General features: G+C 42.0%; 1 protein-coding gene across 1 annotated transcript in view; it reads left to right on the top strand.

The window, feature by feature from the left end:
- The window catches only part of LOC140683524 (uncharacterized), a 127,575-nt gene that overhangs the window by 86,495 nt on the left and 15,639 nt on the right, over nucleotides 1-25,441 (top strand). The window contains exon 4 of the mRNA XM_072926121.1: nucleotides 22,615-22,685. Coding sequence (XP_072782222.1) covers nucleotides 22,615-22,685 — 71 coding nt within the window. The remainder of the gene's footprint in view (nucleotides 1-22,614; nucleotides 22,686-25,441) is intronic.

Below are 25,441 nucleotides of genomic sequence, written 5' to 3'. Positions count from 1 at the left end.
CCTGAATAAGTTATCACGTAATTTAGTAGAATGGTAGTGAACATGTTTTTTTATATGGGCCTATATTAACTGATAAGCTGAAGCTGCCATTGGTGTGTTTCATCCTGTGAAGTCCAAATGGTATGTTGAAATAGTAATATTCTGGGTAATACTGCCTTGTGCTTGAAGATGCTCCTTCCTGTGTGGTGGCATTTGCTGTAACTGTCCCGTGCTGCAGTGACAGACTGGTCTCTGAGGAGTCACTCTGTCACCCCTTCTGAGCATAACCTGTCTCCTTCCCCCGCAGTGTTGCTTGTGCAGAATTGCCTCTTGGCTACCCACTGCCGTAACTGTAGCACTGTTTCAGATGTAGGCTTGTGGCTTTCCAGTTGCAGATCGCTTACTTGCTGCAGAAAGTCCTAAAGCAGGCTTGTGTTGTAATGTCCCAGCTGCCATCCTCCGCATCCCACAGCGCTGACTGGTGAGCGGCTCGCGGCAGTGCGTGTCCTGCTGGGCATGCATGTGGGTAGAGGTGAAGAGGAAACGCTGGAATGAAAGCTCTGATCTCATGGCACATGTCAATATCTGAATTAATTATATAGCTGTCTTCTCCTGGAGTGACTGCAAAGCAACAGATGATGCAAATGACAGCAGTTTCCTAATTTCCTACTAGAAAATAATTTAGTTGCTGAAGAGAATGAGGAGACTGTTTACAGACAGGGCTGTCTGAAGACAGACTGCAGGCAGGAGTTAATACCACCTACTGATTTTTCAACTGTGAAAGGGAACTGGTGAATAAATAATAAAGATTATCTGTTTCTGTGGAATGGTTCTCACTAGTAAGAGTGAAGGGAGGTAGCTGCCATTGACCTCCTGTGTAGGAGCTTGTAAGTGATGGTGCAATAACTAGCTATCTCGAGAATCATGTGGCCCTGAGGAAAAAGGAGTAATTGCTTCATATCTCTGGCTTTCGTTCTTCACAGTTGTGCTGTTCATGGTGCTGTTCGAGAATCTCCTGTTCAGGTGTGAAGGAAGAGGGTTGTTTGGTGTGAAATGCCCTGCATCACTGTCCCATCCTTGAGATCTACATGGCAAGGCTTGCCAGCTTGGGCATTGGTAGGAATGAGTATAGTGTGTGATTAATCTGAGAGCTAATTAGGTTCTTACCCTGACTGTACTAGTGTGTGTCTTATAGGATGTTCAGATGGGCCTTTAAGATTTCATTTTTTTTCCAACTACCTCTCCCTGTCCAGGCTTTCTAAGAAATCAGGATGCGTATGATTTTAATATCTTAACTGTTTCTGGGGTGCCCAAAGGTGATGTTGTCACAAAGTGATGTGCATTTTGGGACTATTTGATGAAACTGTCTGGAAAAATCCAGCCTCACTCAAATGCCAAGTTGTATGCCTGGGATAACTAATCACTTTTAAAAATAGTAATTGTCATTTAGGAAACCTACTTATTTTAGTCTTTTAGAACTGTTTTGTATAATGTTCAGCTCCTTATTTGCATAGACCTTGGGCTGCTTCGTAGACTGAGTATACTTTGTTAGCTTGGAGTAGAGTCCTACTTTTTATGTGGGATCTTATTAGGAGATACTCATCATTTTTCCATTTTGAAGGTTTTGAAGAAGCATTAGACCAGCAATTTTAAATATGCAAGTGCCGTTTCCCCAGATATATACAGCGAATAATTTTGGGGTTGTTGTATTTTTAATTCTGCACACTGAAGCCTTGAGGTTCTATTATCTCATGTACAGATGAGGAAAAGGACATGTGTGAAATCCTTAATTATTTGCCCTTTTCCGGTCTTGGTTTTGGGGGCTGCACCAGTAGATTCTTTGGGTACTCAATGAGTTATTGTCCTTTTTGGGACACTTTTTGTTAGGAACAATAAGATGCTTAGGCTTCTAGGGGTATTTTGGTGTCAATACAAATCTCCATGAAACAGCACTACAGTGAAGCTTTGGAAACTGTAAGGTCTTTTCTTTCGTGAGCTATCTGGCCCAACTTACTGAATTACAGGTAAGAGAGCATTCTTTTGCTGAAGTTGCTAGTGTCCTTGGTGAGCCCTGGGCTATTCTCCCTCTTTCTCCACTATGAATGCACTGCGGGGGAAATTGGCAGCAGGCATCTCAGATACCACATAACCTCTGTGAGGGGACTGGGTTTTGTTCCTCATTGCTCTCTTTTTCTCCTGGAGAAATGTTGGTCAGTTTATCAAGGTCTTTACACTTGCCAGGAAGGAAACTTACCTTTTTTCTTTCTCGGAGAGAAAGTTCACTGATACTTGCAGTTCCTGTCACTGGCACCTAAATTCACCACCCTAAAATGGGTGAGGGGTTGTTTAATGAGTTGCCATCCACACTGGTTGCAGAAGTCTATTCAAGTACAGCCTGACTTTGGTTTGTATGCTCTGTTGATCATGGTGAAGCCAGAGGATGTTCTTTTTGGGTGCATTGAGGAACATGGAGGGTGACCACAGAAACAAATAAATGCATCCACTGACCTTGCTGTTACATTGCTGTTACCAACTTACCTTCCTCTCCCAATCACACATGACAAATCACAGCTACAGAGAGCTGAAAGGAGATAAGCTTAAAGGGAAATCAGACTGACACAGATATTTCACAATCTGAGAGTTGTGTGGTCACCCATGTAAATCAGGTTACAATTTAAAAAAGCTTGTGTTTTGCACGCAGGCATATATCTAATGGCTGCTTGCAGTTATGTTCAGCTGTTTGGGTGGGTGATTCTAATGCAGATTGCATTCAGAAATATCAGTGCAAAGTATTTTAAATCCTTCATGCTCAGTTGCTTGTGCACACTACAGTCTTTCTCTTATCTTATTTAAATAAGAAACATATTCTAGTTATTTTGCCACATTCTTCTTCATGGAAGTAAAAACATAAAGTTGAAGGAACAGGTTATTAATCAAAATGTTGTTGGCTACCTTGGTAAAGTTGTAAAGCTAAAGTCAAGGTGATCCTTAAGGATTTAAACTTATATTGAATAAAATTTAAAAGCCAGTTTCCTAAATACCATTTTTGGGATTCTTCCCTAAATCTTTGAACAGTCTCAATGATAGTCTTCACAATCTGTCACAGCTGAGAAAGCTACTAACCATCTTTCCATGTGAAAGGAGATGATAGAGAAGAGTGCACAAGTTAAAGGGAAGCAATAAAATTGTTAGACTGCTTTTTACTACCCTGATGTGAAGTTCTCCCTAGTTATTGCCCAGAAGCCTGGAGAATGGAGCAGAAAGTGAAACCAGGGTCTGCCTCCATAAGAACACAGGCTTCCTCTCAAACCCTTGTGCACTCACCTGCCTCTGCAGAGAAATAAGGTGAGAAGCCACTGCTAGCACTGATCGGTCGTGTTTGCACAGGGGACTTGCAGCTGACACAGCCTGCATCAGCATTCTCCCTCCAGAGGGATGCAGGCCAGAGGGATTTGCCAGATGCTTCCTCCTCAGAAATCACTTAGTCTTCTGAAGAAGTGAGTAGTGACTTTGTAGCAGGAATAAGTACTTAGCTGGAAGAAAATGGTGGCATGAAGCAGATGATGCCTTATCTTCAGACAATTGCTCACCACAGCTCTTACAGAAGCCTGTGGGGCTCTGTCTCCCCATTCTGCCTGACTACAGTCTGGGTGAGGTTCTGCCTTATGACTGTTCAGGGCATGTGCACACAGATACCCTAAGACTACCCTGGGAGTCTTGGCTACAAGGTGTGCAGCAGTGGAGGGGCTCTGTAGAACATCTCCCCCATCTCCCAAAGCAGAGATTCCCTTTGGTGTTTCCAGAACTCGAACCCCTGTGCATTTTTGATCTTTTGGTTTTCACACCTGCTGTGAGTGGTGCCACTCTGCCCTGCTCCCCCACAGGAGGTCATTGTGCAGATTGGGAGTAGATGCTGCCAGTGCCAAGCTGCTTGGGTCACTGTGAGAGGGAGGGTTGTTGGGGGTTTTTTTTGTGGGGATAACTTCTTCCCCATACCTACTCCAGACCTCCTTCACTGTCCTGAAAATTTCGTCCAGTAACAGAGCAGCATCGCCTGGCATTGAGTTGCATTGAAATTACATTTCTTTCACCTTCTGTAAAGGACTTCCTTGAACCACTATTAGGCAGAAGGAAGTAGGTGTTTACCCCTCACCACTTTCATCACAGTTTAAGATTTCTTCTGAAGTTCCTGCACAGGGATGAATGTTTGATCTGCTATGAACCTGCCTCCCACAGTTTGGGATTTTGTAGGTAGACAAAGATGATGCCTTGCATACTTTTTCTAAGCACCCTCCAAAATGAGTCTCTGCCCTCTGAAGGGAACTCTCAGGTGGGCATAAGAGGCTGAGGCTGGGCTACCTGTCTGCAGTCCCTGCTGAAAGCTTTGGGACTTGCCCCAGGGGTGTGTGCATGGGGCCAGAGTTTCTGCTTTCATCTCATACATCAGCCATGCTCTGAGTTGATGGGCAAGGGGGTATTCCCCAGCTGGGCACAGACCTGCTAGGGGTGCTCTCTGGCTTCAGAGCTGGAGAGCAGCTCCCTGGCAGAGAGGGAATGAAGGGGGTCATCTGGAGAAGCACCTGGGTTTACTTTTCCAATATATTCAGGAGTTTGCTTATGTTCAGAGTTTTGGGCTCTTTTTCTGTCTCTTTCAGGTGTTTGCTTTGCCTTGGGATTCAGGCCACTGTAGTAGTGTAAAGTTTAAATGAAAGGTTCCAGTTCCTATCTGAGGTTTTTCAAACAAAAAGGTTAAAGGGTTTATTTGTCCCTTTTATCTTTCCAAAGTCCTTCATTTTCACTAAAGCATTGTACTTTATGTTAGGGAAGAATATTTGTGATTTTGTGAATGCAATATTTGTGGTGGATTCTGCTGCTCCCTGAAAAGGAACTTACATTTTACAGAAGCAGTTGTGCATGCTTTCTGGGGTTTTTTTTTCCCTGTCTAAAGGAGCATGCTTCTACAGAAATGAGTGGGAATTTCCTCATTTAAAATTAGAAGGATGAGAAGAATGATGCAAAGCTGCCACACCAGGAGTCCTTAGTGATGTTGATCCTTTTGATGTGAAGCATCTCACTTTGCCCTTGTGAAGATCCTATTCCACAAAATCCCTGTCTGTGAGAGCAGTGAGTTCTGGATGCAGAATGATGACAAAAAGCACATTTCTTCTCTGTGGCTAAGCCTTTGAAATTTTTGGCCCAGAGAGATTAACATTAGAAATTCTATAGGCCAGAGAGTATAAAAACCTGCAAGAGGAGAAGGCCACACATAGCGTAGATTGTTTGTCTCGTGTAGACACTTAATGGCATGAAGTGGGCTTCACAGAAGCAAAAACATCAGGAGCACTGAAGGTTTGGCTGAAAGTGGACATGGCACTCTGACATTCCAGAGATTTAGTACCTGTGATTTAACTTCCTCAGCTCATCCAAGTCTAAAGTATAGAGTTACAGTTTTCTAATGCAACATGGAAGATCAGCTTTCAGGATTTAAAAAAAATATATTTTTTTTTCCTTGCTGGTATTCTGGTAATGTGTGTTTAATAAAAATTTTGCATCTGCTAGAGGAAAAAATAGAACTTGTAAAAGTTTATTTGTGAAGTCACTTGACTGGCAAAGGACTAATAGGATAAATTCAGAGTCTAAAGAGGCTAATACTTCAGTTTGCCCAGGGATCTTTGTCTTTTAAATCCAAAGTTTCAAGCAAGGTTTTGCTGTGTGTTGCATATAAGGATAAGTACAGGAGACCTGATAGGACAGTCTGTGCAAAATGTGTCAGCTGGAGCTTTGCTGTATTCATCGTCAGTGCGAAGCAACTCAAATTCCTCTTTGGTCAAACAAACTTTTATTCATTGAGGTGCAGTTGTTTGCTAGAGCTATTTGCAGTCATGTGTCAGAGGGGATACAATTAATACATTGTAAAAAAAAAAAAAAATTAATGGTGTATGCTGTGGAGATTTAATAGAGCCCTACTGGCAGTGCTCTGAGAACCAGTGCAGGGTAAGGATTTGCCAGATCATAGCTGAGCACTTGAAATTCTTCAACCAGCAAGAAAGAAAAAGTGTGTGAGAGAGCCCGTGGGAACTGTATTTTGGTTCAGCAGTGTCCGCTAAGATTGTCAAACTGCCTGTCTCAAACTGCTAAGGCTGATAAACTGCCAGTAATTATCATTTAGAAAATTAGTGGCTGCCAAAACCATCACACACATCACATGTGTTGGTTGCACTGGTTTGAAATTACTTTGCTTAAAAAAAAAAGAAAGAAAGAAAGAAAGAAAAATTCCCGAGCCTGCATCTGCTCCAAGAATAGCATGGAGTTTTGACATATGGCAGTTGGTGCTGGCAGAAGTTATTTTTGTTGTTCAGAGTGGGCTTGGGGGATACTTTCTTGGAGTGCGTCACTACTGCTATTTACCGTCCGGGTAACAGGACAATTGAGACCTCTGAATATTTGCAGCAAATCTAAATAAATAACTGAAGTATGTGGGATCTCGTTTCCCTTCTGTTCTCTTTCCTTCCTTGCCTATGACACTGGACAGAGAGAATTAAAAACACAGGTTGCCAGAAGGAAAATTTTCTTATTTTGCAGTTGATTTCCAGCCACTGCAAAGAAACTGAATCATCATGGAAGGGCTGAGCAGGGCAGAGCAAAAGCTTAAAGGTAGCTTTGGCTGCACACCACCATCACTTCAGTGTTCTCCCCATCCTCCCAAACAGCCCATATGTAAAAACAATGGCTTGAGGCACAGCCAATTTTTCATTAATTTCTTCCCAAAGAATGCTGAATACCACCATGACCAAGAGCTAGGGATGATATGAACACAACCACTATGAACACAACCATATCACCCAGATCTTGCTGTGAAGAAAGATGAGGGTGGAGAAATTACCATGTAGAAGCTTGCACAATGTTTTTCACACAGAAGTTTGTGATTTAGTCAGTCATCTATGAATGCAAAGTCTCTGAATCAGTGATCTAGAAGTCTGAAAAACTCAGAGTTATCAGCACAAGAAAATACCACATTTTAGCTTACATTTTAGTGGGTGTACCTTTCTACTTCTGTTGAGTGCAAGGGTGTAAAAACTTTGTGTGCGCTCTGCTTTTCCCTCTAGCCTGTGGTTCAAGACAGAACTTCTGGGGTGACACAGCCAACCTCTGAAGTTCCTGCTCACACATGCTCTCCTGTGTTGCTCACCCATCACTGTTCCATAATTGAAACCAAAACATTTTGAAGTGATTGATATTAAATCCCCATGTCTCAAAGATTCAGTGATCAGTGCAATGAACCAACGGGAAAATCAGGTGAACTGAGGTCAATGGAGAATTGCAGCAGAACAGCCTCTGCATCTAAGGGATGAGGACAGCTCAGGGTTTGTCTTCATCAGCACTTCTGAATTGTCTTGGAAGTACACATTTTCAATAAATGATGTCATGTAGCAGCATAATTAAACTCTTTGTGAAATACAGAAGAAGATATTTTTCTTTTCAAATAGTATTTCTGGTACTGTGAAGCAAGTACTCAGGGAACCAAATGGGAATGGAAATGAAAGGAAAATTTATTGCATTTCGTTATTTCATCTGTGTGAACACTTTGTGTTCACTGTGTCTAATTCTGTTAATCAAAAATTATAAACAAACTTAGCCTGATATAATCTAATTTTCATTATAGACACCAAATGCTATTATGTTCGGCAACAAATTGGCTTAAGATAATTCTGTCTTTACAAAATAAGATTGTAATCAACAGATTTATAGTTTAATAAAGTCTCATGATATATGTATACCCTATAGATTTTAGAGCATTATTTTCAGTTCAGAGTTCCCATTAGTCTAATTTAAGATTATTGGTACAATAATTTGATTTAAGATATGCCTTTTTATAAACCAACTAAGAGTGTCAGCATGAGATATTGAAAGGAAGCAGTGTGAGGGATCCATCTATGAGATGTTTTATTGCAGAGTTGTTGATGGATGAGACTTAGTGACAAAAGTATGCAGGGTGAGCTGGTGTTCTTGTTCTCTCTAAAGTTTGCGGGGGATAGTGAGGATATGTAGAGTCCCAACTGGGAAAAATGAGGTTATTTTAGTCTGAAATAATGCTTTTGCCAAAATATAAAATTTTTTTGTAGGATAAAAATAATTTTTTCATTAGTTTCACTTTTCTAAGTCAGTCTAAACTGTAATCTCTAAACACTATGGTCTAGTTTATTGGCCAGATAGCACTGATCTTGATATATAAAAGCCCAACAACAGAACCCTTACGGATAGGGATATAGAAATCAATTGCATCTTATTTCTGTAAGTACTTAAAAGAAATTAGGGATTTGTCTGCATGTACATGGTTTACTTTCTGATTTATTCATCCACTATGTTTGTATTTTGAAACAGCAAATCTGCTCCATTTTGCTTTTTTTTTTTTTCCCAGAACGGGGCGGGGAGTGGGTGGTGCAGAGACAGAATCATAGAATGGTTTGGCTTGGAAGGGACCTTAAAGATCATTTAGTTCCAACTACTCTGTCAAGGGCAGGGACACCTTCCACAAGACCAGATTGCTCAGAGTCACATCCAACTCGGCCTTCAACACTTCTGGGGTGTATCCATAGCTTCTCTGGGCAACCTGTTCCAGTGTCTCACCACCTCTGAATAAAGAATTCCTTTCTTATATCTCGTTTAAACCTACTCTCAGTTTAAAGCAATTTCCCCTTGTCCTTTCACTACATTCCTTTGTAGAAAGTCCCTCTCCAGCTCTCTTGCAGCCCCCTTTTTGGTACTGGGAGGTGAATAAGGTCTCCCTGGAGCCTTCTCTTCTTCAGGCTGAACACCCCAGCTCTCTCTGCCTACATTCAGAGGAGAGGTGCTCCAACCCTCTGAGCAACTTCAAGGCCTCAGAGTCTCTGTACTCACTGCAGAAGGTCTGCATCATTCCCATATCTGGGGCCCCAGAGCTGGATGCAGCATTCCAAGAGGGGTCCCACAAGAGCAGAGCAGTTGGGCAGAATCTCCTGCCTGGCCACGCTGCTTTGGATGCAGCCCAGGACAGAGTTGACTCTCTGGGCTGCACAGGGCCAGGTCATGTTGAGCTTCTCATCCACCGACATCCCCAGGTACTTCTCCCCGGGGCTGCTCTCAATCAATTTTCCATCAGGCCTGTATTTGTGTTTGAGATTGTCCTGACCCTGATTGCAATTGGTCTTGTAGAATGTCATGAGGTTTGCACAGTCCAGGAGTGTCATCCAGAGAGATCTTAGGAGGTTTGAGAGGTGGCCTCCTAAGGTCCCTCTGGATGACACTCCTTCTCTCCAGCATGTCGACTGCCCCACACAACCTGGTGTCAGCAAACTTGTGCCTGCAGTTTGCTCAGCTTCTTGTCTGAGCAAACTGGCAGAAAGAATTAATTACGCTTGCATAGGAAGCAGACTGTGGATCTGGGTCATTTGTAATAAATAGGTGAGACTTGGTGTAGTGATTTTGCTAATGTGATGAGGTGTGTATACAGGAATGTGAGTTTCTAGCTGTCTGGCTGTGTGTGATCAGAATTTAAGGATATATCCTTTACTTCAGAAAGTGTAAGAAATGTGAGGATATGTATGTGTTGCTCTGGTTTGGGATGTTCTGAAGGGCTGGCTGGGGAGAGACTGGGTTCTCTCCCTCCTGGTTTGTCCCAGCGCTCTTTCAAGGAACTGTAATCTTCCTTAGTTATGCTTGGATTAACGCTGCCTAAGAGCCTGTAATTAAACATTCAGGGTTTGAGGAACCTGGGAAAGAGCAGTCCTTTTTGATCCTGTGTGTCCATGAGCAAGGACAGGCACAGCTCAGAGCTGTGAGCAATAGGCCATGGCACAGGCAGCTCTCTCACTGCTGCTGCACAGCTGAGGGGCTGGGGAAGGGTGCTGTGGCTGCACTGGGCTCAGACCATCAGTTCCCTTTTGTGCCACAGCACAGGAAGACCTTATCTCCAGTATAACTGGAGCCAGCAGGGTGTATGTCAGAGAGTAGCTTCCCTTTCACCATGCCCCCCTTCACCCATGCTTTTAAAGAGAGGGTTTCTCTGGCTAAAAAGCTGCGTTTCACGAGGACAGGAACCAAAAGACAGTTCATTTCTATGGAGAGTTGCTATAAATAGCTTGCTCTGTTAACATAAATTCTGTCTGTGAATCCTACAAATGGGGTTTTATTCCAAGCCTACAAAATGCTTTGTATATCCTTGTTACTTTGTACATGCTGGTGCTGGTGCTTCCCCCCACAGAATGAGAGGTAAGCCTGACACTTGCAGGACAATGCTGTTCTGTTGATGGAGTAAACGAGTCAGTCTTCCTAAACAGGCCTGTTACAGTGTTAATTTTTTACATCACTGATACCAAAAGGACCACTGGACATTTTTAAGGCAAGTAGGGCAGGACTTGCTGAAGTCTGTGCACATCAGTTTTGAAACCTTCAACTAGGCTGAAATGTTTTCTGTTCTCTCTCTCTCTACTAATGCTTGCAGCAAGTCTGGGTCATAAGCTGTAGCTACTGCAAGCCTTGAAAGATTTGCAGGGCTTTTAGGAAGCTTATAATTTTTCCACTGTGAATCCTAGAGGATTGCCTAGGAGGAAAATGTCTTCCCTTACTGCTCATGCAGTGAAAACTCAATGGACATAAATGGTCCCAGCTGTATGATATGCATCTGTCACTCTGCAGCTTTTTATTTTCTTCCTTTTACATAGTCTTGGTACTGGAAGCCCTCTCTTTGGGATAAGATTTTCATTTTCCATTTAAATCCATTTCTGCATTTGACTATCTGATGCTCAGTCCATATCCCTTCCCCCTCTTGGGGGAAGCCAATGAGCTGTTGAAATTTTCATAGAGCTGAAAGATGTGACCCAGAGGTGTCTCTCTGGAAAAGGGAAGTGCTTTGGTGTTCAGGCAGTTGATAAGACACACGTGTTTATGAGGAACCAGTCTCTCTCTTACTTTTTGTACTCTTTATTTAAATGTGTCCATCTGCTGGTGGAGAGCACTGTTTTCACTCCCCATACACATGTATGACAAGGTCAAATACAGATCCCTTTCTTGATATGCTTCCATGCATGAAGTGCTTCAAAGAACTTCTGTGGGGGTGGGTTGGAAGTGCAGTAAGCAGTGGATGGGCACGTGTGTAGCATGGGGAGAGGAAGCAGACAAACACACTGGTTGTTATCCAAGGTGAAAACTGCAGTGCATGGTGAGCAGGGCATCTTGACATGCCAGGTAGCATTTCTGCACAGACTGTCCAGCTGCCGTAGCAATGGCTTTGTGGGACTGTTGTGATCCCAAACTCCATGGACAATTTGTCATTTGATGTAAAAAGTATATGCGAGGAAAAGGAACCTGACGTTCTTGTCATGTACAGTTTAGTTTAAAATATTATTATTGATTAGCTGCTGATGATGGTGTTTACTGTTGAAATTTTCACAACTGGCCCTTGCAGTAGCTCCCAGATTGTGCAAATGGTTTTTTGGTGGAGAAATTAATTAGCTGGCTTGCATATTCAAAAGAAAGAGGGAAAAAAGTCTCATCTCTTTGTTGCTCTCAGGCGTGCATCCCTCTTTTTTCCATAGGATTGTTATGGATATGTACTTCCAGGGATTGTACCATCATCCAGTACCACTCATACATTTTGTGGAGTTCATAATCAAATGTGTTCACGGCTGAAAGTGGCACACGTGCTGCTCTGAATGCTCCTTCTGAGATGTCTCCTGCTTTGGTAACCCACATTCTGCAGCTGGAGGCTGTGCTCCAGGCACTGCATGAATGGGGCGTCTTGTGCTTCAGCGAGCTGGAGTGAACTTGACTCCAGGTCAAAATCAAATGTGACATTTCCTAAGTGCGTGAGTCCAAACTAGTTACAGCACTAAAAAGCGGAACCTGTGAGTACTTTCTGTGTGTTATTTCTCACTGTTTTTCTCGAGATGAGAGGGACATTGAGTGTAGGTTTATTATTCTGGTTATACCTGCAAGACTGAGAGTAGAAAGAAAATAAACCAGTGTCACCTCATCACACAGGGGGGCAAAAGACTTATCCTTACAGTACCAAAAAGCCACTTCTGTTGTTCCAGGGTGAGGGTGTCCTGTTTACAAACAGTGGCCTAGATGTTACCTGCCAGCAGAGCTCCTTAAATCCACAGCCTGCTCCTCCCTGCTGCACTGTTCTTCACAGGCACAGCGAGAGCAGGCAGTGACCCAGATGCGCTGCTCTGAAAGTGCCATTTGTTTCCAGCACTCAGCATGCTGGCAGATTTGACACATGGCTACACATGCATCCATCCCTGGACCAAAATACGCCTCTCCCGTGCTGTAAGGAGTCTTGTATCAGATAAGCTACTACTGACAGGGCCAGTAGCTGTTCACACGTCCTCTGAGGTGTGTGACAGTGTGGGTGCATGGGACACCTGCCCTCTGAATGTTGAAGGATTTGTTGAGCTGCATGATGCGGTCCTGGTGCTTTTTTTTTTCTTTCTTTCTTTTTTTTTTTTTTTTTTTTTTTTGACTACTTAAACTTTCCAGGTGGTTAGCAGGCAAGAATTTTGCTAGTACATGCTTTGTTACCAATGCTATAAAAAAAGAAAAAGGAGAAAGGCCTTTTTCCACTTCTGTTTTTTGTCAGGGAGTAGAGATGTGTTCTTTCTCTTCTCCTATTCTAACTGCAACTTTATTCTCTGATTCCTTTCCATACAGAGCTATTACATGTATATATGCAAATATGTGTCTATACACATATGTATTTACACATGCGCACGCACACACACACACACATACACATATATATATAATCACCAGAGTCATAGGTATGTAGATATATAAGGTTGTTAAGACTGGAACACAAAACTAGTTCTCTCTCTCCTCATGCAAGCTATAACCTCAATCAGTCTTTTTTCACGTCTTTGTGGATACTAAGCCATCAAGTCTCATTCAGCATGACTAAACAAATATCCATTGATACCTCCCTTCCTCCCTCCACCTGCAGCTCTCCCCATTATCTCACACTGCTGTTGCCATGGACAACACCAGTGTCCTTCAGCCAGGCCAAAATCTGTCCATCTCTTAGTTCCCTGTGTCTTTGCTCTGAGATCAGCAGATTCTTCTTGCATACAGTCTCTTTATAAATGCCCTGTGCTATCCACCCCGCACAGTTGAAATTCACATCTAAGCACTCATTTGTTGTCTTGAATTACTGCAACATCATTTTCTCTGGCACCTTCAGATTGTAATTCCATCTGTCCAGAATGTCTTCACTAAAGAAATTTGTCCCATTTCCTCATTTTTTAGTAGTATAACCTTCTCTATGTACTCCTCTACTGATTTCATCATTCAGCACACCAAAGACCCTCCCTTCCTCTCTATTCCCATCTGTCAACCAGCTCCAAGAGGGCATCTTTCTCCTCCAGCCTCCTGTGATGTCTGTCTCCTCCAGTGCACGAGTTGCTTTCTGACATGTCATTACAGATTTTCTGCTGACCTAACTCACCCAGTTAATATCAGCAGGACTTCTTTCGTCTTGTCCTTTAGGTCTCTCCTTTAAAATGTTCTCTTTTTGTCTGGGATGCAGGCAATGCAGAGCAGCTCACCACCCATCTTCAGCTTTCAGATTGCAGCGCTTGCACAAGTAGTAAGCACTCATTGTAATTTTAGACCTTACTGAGATTAAGGCCTTAACCAGCATCTCCTGTCACTGCAGGCTTTTAAAAATAGGCTCAACATGCACGGTAATAGCAGCATTGTAACCATGGCAATGGAAGGAAGGCAGGGCTTGCAGGCAGGGATCTTACAAGACCAACTGGCGTGTCTGAGGACTGGATCAGGGCAACACGGGAAGAGGTTTCAGGCTCAGGAAGGGACTGTGAGCCTCAAAGCACATCTCCCTTTACCCCAGCTAGGTCAGGTGGCCTAATAAAAAGAATAACATCAGTATAGTTGTTCCTGCCTTGAGCAGGGAAGCCACCTGGGTGGTCATTTAAGGTCCCTTTTACTCCTGTAGCTCTGTTTTAATAGGCAGAGCTGACTTCTCCTTGTCCATGTGCCATGTGTTTGAGTGTATGCTGATCTTCTTCTGATGCCAACAGAAGGCCTCTGAATATCAAGAAACCAGAATATCCTCATTAAGGATCTTCTTGGAAGATAGGAGATATAAAAAAAAAGATATATCGCTCTTTGTGCGGAGGCTGGCTTTGTGCAGCAATAAAGCATGAATATTAAACAGGAAATCAATGACACTTCTGAAACATGTCTGAGACAGAAATCCAGATGCTGTATGGGGATATAGGCCCTTAAGCCTTACATCTATGCTACTCTTTTTTCTTTTTTTTTTTTTCTTTAAAGCTGCATCTGCATAGTTGGTGGTGTAAGAGAGTGGCATAGCAAGAGAAAAACCAGATCTTTTAGCCCAGTTTCCTGAGGAAGTGGGGGTTAGGCTGTAACTTAGTGTGTTTGTACTCTAGTCCTCCTCTGTATAAGTTTTCAGGCTGTCTCCAGCCAGGGAGAGGCCTCAGGGGCAGCATTTGACTTCCCAGCCCTTTCTCCAGGAAGAGCTCTTTCTCTCTTTCTCTAGCTGCAGTGGGGACATGGGCTGGGCGTGGTGGCAGCAGGAGCAGGGTGCTGCAGACACCCCTGGAGCAGCTGAGCAGTGGATGCAGCAGGGCTTGTGCTGTAAATGTGACTGGGTGCTGTAAATGCATCTGGGGCTATGGGAGAGCCAAGAGCACCTGGATGCAATGTGGGAAGGATTCTCATTGTAAAGTTAGCATCACAAGTCCAGATGACCTGGAAATTCACTTTCATTTGTTCCACCGATCAGGCATTTTCTTAATCTTGAAAAACAAAAGCCAAAAAAAAAAAAAAAGTAGGGAGGTTATACTGAATAGTAATGACATTTAAAATCCTTAGAATATTTCAGCAAAATAAATGCTTTTGCGTGGCTTCTGCACTGCAAAGAGGTTTATATTAATGTTGTCCAATCCTGGAATTACATGAACCTTGTCTTTTTCTGATTCATACTGGGACACTTGCTTTCTGAGGGAAACCTGTTGTCTTTAAGGGCAATGTGAAAGCATACAGACTTGATCTAGAGCTTGAGGCTGAAGCATTACATCAGTGCAAAGTCTTTTCATTCATAGTTCTAGTGTGTTGTCCTAAGAATTTAATTTCCTGTTTGCGCTATGGGAGAGTCTTTTTTAGAAGCCACTAAAGAGCAGGGGTAGTTGCTTAAGGTGTTTTTGAAGGTAAATTGTCAAAATACAGTAATTTTTGTGGTTGGTCCTTTTATTTATTTATGTATTTATTAATGTTATTTCCTGAATATAGAACGCAGCAACATCCAGTCTCATCATTAAAGTAAGTAAATAAATAATCAGTGAAGTAGCATGAGGGACAGCCATATTTAATTTCTTTTTTTCACTTATCCCCATTCTCAGCCCATTGGTGAGTCTTCCTAGGTTTTGCAATGCTTCTCAGATTTCTTCTGTTTTGTCTTATGTGACTGTGAAGGACCTTATTTATTTTCTTTACTTGTCTCACTATTAAAAAAATAAACGATAAAGTCAAGTTTTTTGTTCTGTTTCCAGTACTCTTGTTTATTTTGAAACTTCCAGAAAGAGATAAGAACGGCTTAAGAAAAATGCTCTCCAGAGTAATCCCTTAAAGAGCAGCAAACAAACATTGCAGATTGGTCCTAAAGGCTGTGCTTCCTTTCTAGGGAGGGAGAGAGGTGGGGAGAGAGGATGTTTTCTTTTTAGCTGTGCTCTAATCATCCGATCTGGGATTTGATAAGCTCCACAAGACTGAAACCACTGCCTCCTCCTGTCTTCCCCCTTCCTGCCTCTCAGAAGATTAAAGTGAACATGGCAAAAAGGAAACAGTTTATTTTCAGCTTGTTGTAGTTAATAATTAGTTTACAGTGCAGCATTCTCATTGTTTGTATTCTAATCATGTTGCTATATTTTTTTCTTACACTGTTTACTTTTCACATCACAGACCTTCTTTGATACAGAAATAGGTTTACAAATAGCCCATTCTTGCAGAATTTCAGCCTCTTTTCAACATTTTTGTATTGCACATCAGGAAGTGTGACACATGTAGGTGGAGTATCTTCTGCAAAGCCTCACCTTGCATGTCCCCCATGCTTTCTCGGACAATTTGGAATTGCAGCAGTTGTGAAACCACAATAGGAAGCAATCAAGCCATTAAAGTATTACATGTACAAGATATAAGTATTATTTGGCTCATTTAAAATTAGCTAAATCCATGTATTGACTGAACTACAAGAAGTCCTTAGTAAACAGCCCCAATTTGTCCTAAGAGATACTTGTGCTGAATTCTTTTAACCTTTAAAGCCTCAAAGTAAATTTGTCAGGACTTTGAGTCTGTGCGTTCCCATGTGTGTATTTTTAATGATTTCTTCCATAATGGGAATGGCTACTGGGTACTGATGGGTACTGTAATATTGCAACACTAGCATATATATTTTATGTATATTCTCTGTGTATGTGTTCATTGTATGTAATGGAAAAAATGTCCTTAATTAAAACCTTGCACACTGATCAAAGCACAAAAATATTTATTGTATAACTAAGATTCTGTCTTAAGTGGAAGGGTTTTTCCCCCCTGCTGTATTTTTTAAACTTTCATAATGGTGTACTTATTTCTGGCCATAGAAGTGTTTCACTGATGCCACTGGGACACTGGGCAGGTAAAGGTGAGCAGGCAGAGGGTCTGAGAGAGCGATGCAGCACTGGCTCTAGCCACCATCTCTCCGCATCACTGTCTACCTGTGCCTTCCCTCAGCTCCAGAGATGCCCAGCAGCATTTCTAGGAGCCAGCTCAGAGAAATAGATAGTTCAGTCTATTTTTAAGACTATGGTCTCCATTCATTTATTTTTTTAAAATTTGTCTGGGGCATAGTACTTCTCATTTTTCTGCAAAGAGAAATGCAAGAGCTCTTCCCGTAATTAATGAAGTATTTTTTTACTATTTTGAGAACTGAAGTGTGCTGCTGCAGTCACATGCCCCTCATATGTAACAGTCTCAGTCTGAGTGCCTACTCAGTATTGAGCTTGCTAATAGCTTCCCCTATGGATTGCTCAGCTCCCGTGGCTGCCCACGGCCTCATGACCCAGGGACAGGAGTTCCAGGGGGAGGCTGAGCTGTGCAAGGCCTCTGTGGGGAGCTTTTGGCTCACACAGAGCTTCACACTCACTTCTCTCCCCAGGAGTGCAGATGACCAGGGGTGCCAGAGGGTTTGGGTTCCTCTCAGAACACTTTCAAAGGGCAGGATTTATGAATGGGCCATGAGTGCCATCGCCATCACCTTTCTGTCACCAGTGGCTTCACTGTGCCATTTTCCACTTGCTCACCCCAACCACTGACTGTCCCACTGAGGGTTTCTTAAAGCTGTGGGCATCTTTTGATTCTTTGCATCTGCCTCAGCTGGGTCTCTTCCTGTACTGGGGCTTCCCATGCAGGAGTTGCAGGTTGGATGGTGCCGTGTTTCCAGATCCCATCTTTATTCTGCTTTCAGCTCTGCCGCGGTACAAAGCCAAGCTGATGCATGGAAAAGGGATTGTGAATGAAGATTTTGTTTAGTTTATCCAGCTTGAAAGCAGAGAAGGGGGAAAGGTACTGATATCACCGATACTGATCTGGCATTATCGAGAGGCTTGAACTGCCTGGGTGAGGGGCACAGCCCAGGGTGAAGGAGAGCAAGCAGCTTTGGCAGGGCTGGAGCCACAGAACAGGGGGAACAGCTGACAGCAGCACATCTGCTAAAGGTAACTCAATACAGCAGCTCAGCTTTTGATCTTTAGCACGGTTTATGGGTTTCTTTCTCTTCACAGTTCCATTTTATTAAATCAGGAAAAGTTCAAGTAAAGCCTCTGTGTTTTCCCAATGTTTTCCTCCCACGTTTCCTGTTTCTTAAGACTTGTTGCCACTGCAGTGGTGACTTTGCATCTGAGTTCCTTCTGCTCCAAATTGAAAGGACAGACGTGTTTTTAGACAGGAATAAGTTTAATGGGGCAGACAAACATTCTTGTTTTGAAACTGCTAAACTACTTTTGGACTCCTTGAACAGAGGGACCTAGTTGTCCTTATTTACATCTTGCATGTGCAGAAGCTTTCCAGTAACTGTTTTAGAAATCCAGTGACTTTGACATAAAAAAATGCAGAGTGCCTCTCCCATAGCCACGGTCCTCTTTCCAAGTTTTGACACTGTTGCATGGGAGGACAAACCACTAGAATAGTACTGTCTTAGTATAAGTCTTCTAATAGTGAGTGGTTGGTGTTTTTTTCCCTTTGCTGTTCTCCAGGATTGGGTCTGGACTTGTTGCAAGAGCAGATTTTGTTGGGAGCTCTCTCTTTCTGCCCTCAGCTCTCTTCCCCCAAGCCTGTTGATGACTGGCACATATCATGTGCCAGCTATCTGGGACCTCACTTAGAAAGGGGGTGGTTTCAGGCTAACAGGGAGGCTTTTGTCTCTGTGTAAGAACAAGCCTATAAGCTTCCCTTAAACTTTAAATGTTTTATTGTTGGAAAGCTTTCAGATGTTCACAGGATAAGGGCTCTTTATATATAATCTGGCATTGCACAGTAAAGGATTACTTTATGTAAGTTAAGATGTGCAGTTCCTTTATAAACTGGCTGTGTAAATTCAGCATGTAGGAGATTGTTTTTCTCCTTCTGTTCAATGTTGCTTCCAGAAGGGGTTTCTTGGTTTTGGTCAGTTGAAGGTTTTTTTGGTTGTTTGGCCTTTGGTTTTATTAGGGTTACAAATCTTAGGTGATAGGAATAGATGGGAAATGCTGCATGCACCCTATTAAAAACTGAACATGCTTCCATAGATTTGTTCAAATAGCAGTATCAGCAGAGTCCTGGGTGACAGAATCTTCAACCAGTCTGTAAAGGGTAACTCGAGATTGTTAGAGCAGAGTCCTAGTAACCTACTACTGAAAGGAACTTTTTGAACCAATTCATGGCCCCAAATCTGTGTGCTATGGTGTAGTGTAACATAAGTATGACTGACATTGAAACAGATTGAAAAGGCAAGCAATTACTCTGAAGAGACTAACCAACACTTTCTTTACAAAGTGGATCCAGCTCATTTATTGGTTACACATCCTGATCCAGACATGTTCCTTTGTAAACTGTTCAGCATGAAAAACTTAATAATCCCAGTTTTTGCCAAATAAAATAGCAGCCCAAGCACCAGGAATGCCTGCTTCTACTTGAGGTTTGAAAAAACAGCAGCAGAATCATGTTGCTAATAGAAAACTGACAGATGTTCATAATTATGTAGATTTTCTTCTGTGTTTGAGTACCATAAACTCAATTGCATCTACTGGCATTTGAAAAGTATGTAAGACCACTTATGACTTCAACCAGCCACTTCCTCCAGCTGGGTAAAACTCGTATGAACTGCAACATGTACCAGACCAGCACCCTCTGTGTGGTTTTTATTCTTTCAGTCGTGTTATTATCTGTTTTCAATGGTGGGTAAATTGTCACTGAACAGTTTTTGCTTCAATGAACAATCAGGAGTTTTTGTGGGTTCCCATCTAGGATTATTCACAATGCATTTGATCTGAAGATCCTTGAAGTTGGTGAGTGCTGATGGATTTGAGAGTGCAGGCTTGAGCAAAAAGTACTTACCATGTCTGCTTTCAGCAATTTCTCTTATGTCTGTAGTAATAAACTTTATTCTGATCCCAGTATGAGCTGACAAAAACACAACTGAAAGCTGATGAGGAAGAATAGGGGTTGTCTCATGAAGCAGACAATGTCGTGAAACCGAACACACAAAGGATGTCTAGTTATGCTACTTGCCACATTGTTTCACAAAATACTTCTTTACCAAAAGAAAGTGACTTTTCCACAAGGCTACATAAATGCACTGCTGATATATATGTAACACTAGGGGGGGAATATGGGATTTTGGTAAAAGGTGGCAGTTTGTTGAAGTTCATGCTGCCTACAGGAAAATGCTGTTCCTGGCAGATAATAACTCTGATTATTCCCCAGAAGTGTTTTGCTTTTCCTTAATGTTCCAAATCACATCGCTCTGAGATTCAACTCAATGCTTCATGTCCATTGGTGTGCTAAGGATTTTCTGTATCTTACCATGTAGGAGAAAATGCTTGGACAGCTTTCATTTGGATATTAGCTGGACAAACCATTTGTTTCCTCTTCTATTTGTTATAGATAGAGCACAGTTTTCATCATCTAAAATCAAGCAACTTGCTTCCCCAAGTTTTCTATCTGCCATCCCTACAGTTCTGAAAATCTTGCAAGACTAGAGATGTGGCAAATTGTGTCTGCCTCAGATTTAACAAGACACCCCTTTCCCTAGCTCTCTCTGCTAGTTTTTGTCATACATGGTCTCAGTGAAAGGCTTGGACTAGACTCCCTTGGCATGTATTAAAGCAGCTACCTGCATTGCCATGCTGTAACATGGGAATGTTACATGTTACAAGTGGAGCTGTACTCTTGGTCCATCCTTTCCATTATTTCCTCCCTTTTACGCTAGAGTCAGCATGGGCCTTTTTCTTTTTTATTTATTTTATTTTATTTTATTTTATTTTATTTTATTTTGTCACTTGCAAACTTGTTTGAAGACTTTCCCCAGTTTTGTTTAATCCTGGTTGCTGCGCAGGCATTTGTGCTGGGGTGAGGGAGGAAGGCAGAAAGGAAAGGAGTGCTGCCAGGCCTGCATCCAGAAGCTCCACACCAGTGCTGGGGGGAGTTCAGCCCCTTTTGGCAATGGTGCCAGCCCTTGTCTTTCAAGTACTCCTGAGACCGGCAGCACGAAGTGCAGTTTCCTTATTTGTCCCTTCTCTGAGCAAATTTTTAAATCAGTCTCATGGTGCAGAAGAAAATAATGAGCTAATCCAGAGTTGAGGTGCCACTGGATTGTTTTGGACCTGGCTCATTTCTTAAGCTTCTAATTTTTCTGCATGCAGATTTTATCCAATTAGTTCAGAGGCAAAAGTAGAGTTTCTTGACTTGATGTTTTCTTTCCAGGCCAAATGCCTGGAAGCTAGGGAGGGAAATAGATGGCACTGGAATAATAACCACCTTCCCTGAGTTTGAGCAAAGCAGTTAAGACCCGCTTTTTTTTCAGTGTTTTCATAAACTTTGCCAAGCTGTACAAGAGGTGATGGGAGAGGAGGGGGTGTTCATTTTTTTTTCTTCATTCCTTGATATACCCACTCTTTTTCTTAATTGCTGAACAAAGAAAGCAGATAAGATGCTTATGTTTGTTCTTTTCTGTTAGAAAATGTCTGTTCCTAAAATCTTTCACAACAGCCTCCTCTGATTTGTAATGATGTTTTTTTTTTCTTTTCTCTCCACCCTGAACCTTCCACTCAAATAAAGTCTGAGCTTTATAATATCAGATATCTGCTTGCTAATAGGGACTTAGAGCAATGTGATTCGGTTTCTGTGTTTTAGAGGAATATTTATTTGGTTATTCCTTAATACAAATTTTAATTTTGTAACCACTTTTTATGTAATGATGACCAGTAATAATAATTTGATTTAAGAAGTCATTCCCCTTTTGTTTCCTGTTTATGCCTACAGCGTCTCCCAGGAGAGGTGCTGGCACAAGAGTTGCTGTTTCTGCAGCTGAGGCAGGTTTTCATGAGCAGTAGTGCAGGGCTCCAAGTCATCTGTGTATAGCTGTGAAGTTACTCAGCCAGCAGTAATTTCACAGATACCTCTCTGGTGAAAAGTTCAGCCATGTACTTGGGGGAGAATGGGACTTAGAAGCAGTTCAAATTTAGTCTGGCTTCACTGGTGTGGACACCTGAGCACTGAAAATTATGATCTTCTCCATTTGCTGCACAGTTACCGCTCCCAACTCGGGGCACCAGCAGAATCCTTGCCTCCTCCATTTTCTAGGAGCTTACAAACTAAACGTTTTAACATCATTGTTAGTCTGTGCTCCATGAGTTATTCTTTCAAAGATTTCGCCTTGAGGGAAAATAAAGCTTAGCTGTCATTTGAAATTTACTCAGGGTCAGCAAAATGATGGCATTTGTCACTTTTGCTCTCCATCTTCTTCAAAAGGGCCCTAGTGTGTGTCAAGCTGGATATTGTGTTGGCTTCCTTCTTCTCCCTCTTTGTTCCCCTAGAGAATGCCAAGTAATTAATACAGTCTAAAAATTAATTGTGGCACAACCTCTTTTTTAACTTTGTGTAGTTTTCAAACAAGGAGGCTGTCATGAACCTACGTGCATCCAATTCCAAAACCGGTTTGTTAAAACAAAATTACTTAGAGATACTGGGTTGACCAATTTTTTTAGGGTTGGATCTAAAATAATTGGCACACTTGCTGTGTGCTGCTGTGCATTTCTTGTTGTTGACCTTGTCTCCCTGAAGTCTGAATGGCCATCATGTCAGTGACAGTGATGTGTCTGAACAGTCTGAGGGAGCCCTGCAATTATTTTAATATTTTGCATAATACTAGTGGAATTCAATAATTAGTTGTGAAGGTTCAGATCCCATTACCTCCTTCCCTAAACCAGGAAAAATGGTGGAAGTTGGTGATAAATGTTAGTAGAGAGAGAAGAAAGTGTAACATAATTTGTGGTGTTCCAGTCACTTATTATTTTTCTCCCTTTCTCTCTTATTTTACAGGGCATGTTTTTGAGCCATTTGTGAGGAAATGTGGTGAATGTAAACTTGCTCTGTTTTGGGGCGAAATTGTGGTAAGTGGTGCTGTCTTGATCAATTTTGTTTTTCAACAAGAATTTCATAAAGATTCTTTTAGCTTTTTTCGGTTTAATTTTTTTTTTTTTTAGCTTTGGAAAGTATAGAGATATAGTTGATTGTATGTGTTCTTTCTCTGGTATGAGACTTGCAGTATGAAAAGCATTGACAGAGAACAGCATGCTGGGCCTCAGGGCAAGGAATGTGTTTTCATTTGCTCCAGTGGCATCTGCTTATTGTGTTTGTAGCTGTTCCATTCTGCTGAAGAGTGGTTGAGCTAAAATCTGGAGTAGAAGAAATAAAAAGGCCTAATTGAAAAACAAGGGGTACAAAAAAAGCATGCTAGCTGTATAAAGATCAGAAGCAGAAGTAATGCAGAGGAAGTACGTATTTCCCAAAGTGGTGGGGGTGTCCAACTCTACAATCTTTCCATCTCTTCCCAGAATGTCTGACTGACACCCTTGCCATGTGGAACTAGGATGGTTTGCTTATGTCTGAGAGATAAGGAGATAGTTAATGTGTGCTATACCAGTTTTTCTATTCCTCCTTTCCATACCAGATGACAAGCTTTGCTGCTTGTCTGACTGTACTGTATGCAACACTTCCAGAGGCATCAGCCTCCAACAGACTTCTCTGGTCCTCAGTGCTCTGGAAATATGGCACATTGTGTGTCTGTGCTGCTGAGCTGCACCACTCTGAAGTAGAAGGAGAGAGAGAAGAGCGGGAGGTAATTATTGACATGTCCCAACTAGAGGGAAGTAATTCAGAGAAAGCTCTTCCAACCTTCAAAAAATAAAGGCAGCAGATCTGGAGCAGTGGGCTCATTTTGCTTTTCTCTCTAGGAGACTGTCAATATACACAGTTCTGGATAGTACCAATCAATCACCGCTGGGAAAAGAAACATGTCAGCAGAAGACTGTGTCCCTGCTTTCCCTTGGCCAAGCAGGCTATTGGGCTGGTGCTTTTTCTCCAGGCAGAATGCGCAGATTGCAGATGAAAACTGGCTTATTCTCCACTGGCAGAAGACTTAAGAGTCAGATAGCCTGCAGGGTAGAAAACTGAAAATTAAAGACTGGCTCTGTGAGAACACTTGTTCTTTTCTACCATTAAAAAACCACCAGATGTTGTTGCATCATATAGAAAGACCTGGATTAGCTAGCAGATGTTTAAATGTAGATCACTTACCCTTCTGCAGAACATTTACTCTTAGAAACATTTACTCTTAGATAGGATAGTCAAGCCCAGAAATTCACAAAGAAGCTCGTCAAACACATGAAAAGTCCCGCCCAATTGCACCTGGGTAAACCCTACTGCAGCTCATTCTTTTAAATTATTTTCTCTCTTCTGATCAGCTTTTCTGACAATTGTGTGTGTTATAAGTTTGCATCTATATCCCTATGAGAAATATAAACAACAAATTTTTAACTAAAATTTGGTTGTAGGGCCACAGATGAGCACAGATCAGAAAATGAGTTCATTAGTCCATGAGATTTTGTGGTGACTTCCACAAAACTTTGCGACTTTACTAGAAAAGAGGGTACAATCTATATCTAGTTTTCTTTTTGGTGGTAGTACTGATACTTGATTTTCAAAATTCAGCCATCTGAAAACTTTACAGCTCTTCTGGGCATGTTATGTCTCACCATCCTCAGAAGGGGAAAAGTGCTTTCTTCTTGCTTCTTGCTGTTCTTCACTGTCTGTCCCTACGAACTCTGCATCTTCTCTGCCTGTGAGAGGAAAATCTTGAAGAATACCTCAAAATCAGGAAAATTGCTTCCCGTGGCTCCATGGAAATGTAGTGGCATGCAGATGCTGTAAACTTGCTAGTGGGGAAAAAAGCAAAGCACAATATGGTTCACAGAGGTTCTACTTGGGCAATGTTTCTCAAGCTGAAGTTCAGACTTGAAGAGTATGGCTGCTTGACTTGGTTGAATTTTGAAATATGGAAGAGGATTAGCTGACAAACTGATGCACCTGAAAACTGCCAGCTTTCTTCACTTGCTTATAGTGATGTGAGTCAATGAAAAGAGGCACTGCTGGGTTGTAAACATCCTGGAATTTTTTCAAGTCAGTCTGGAGCTGGGTTTGTGCTCCAGGATTTTGCTCTAAAACATGTTTTCCTGCAGCCATTAAAATGCATAAACAGAGTGCAAAATTTGTTTTCACAGCTGTTCTTTTCACGCTTCCCACTTCAAACTGTTTGCAACATCTTATTTTGAGGTAGAATGATTAGGGACCTTGATTTTCTCATATGTAAGGATCTCTGAAATATCTCTGACCCCACTGTATGTTTGCCTATGGCATTACAAATTCCCAGAGAGTTTAAAAATAATTGTAGAAAATGTAATGACAAGGAAACAGTTCTGCCCAGTCTCTGTCCCTAACCTACTGATTCAAAGAAGTACTGGACATCAAGAGGACATTTTGAATTTATCTTGACATAGCTCAGAGGCTCAGCAGTTATTTATTCATCTTGTATCAAAGTCCTAGAAAAGGTCATGCAGCCTCTAGATCAAAAATTCATAATGGATTTAAGAGCTGATTAGAGATGTATACTTGAATGCTGGGAGGGGAATCTTGGCTGAATTTAAAGCTCCCTCAGCTAAGCTGATGACAGTGTGAGATGACCCTTCATGTGGTGAGATTTCTGTGAAGCAGCCTTGTGGATGCCAGAGCAGATATTTGTGTGGCACTGTAGGTTTGTGTTAACCATGGCATGTCACCGAATGGCCACCCTGCCACATCACAAGGAGTC

The sequence above is a fragment of the Taeniopygia guttata genome, chromosome 3 (genome assembly GCF_048771995.1).
Source record: "Taeniopygia guttata chromosome 3, bTaeGut7.mat, whole genome shotgun sequence".
NCBI lineage: Eukaryota > Metazoa > Chordata > Aves > Passeriformes > Estrildidae > Taeniopygia > Taeniopygia guttata.
This window is presented reverse-complemented; position numbering and strand designations above follow the sequence as displayed.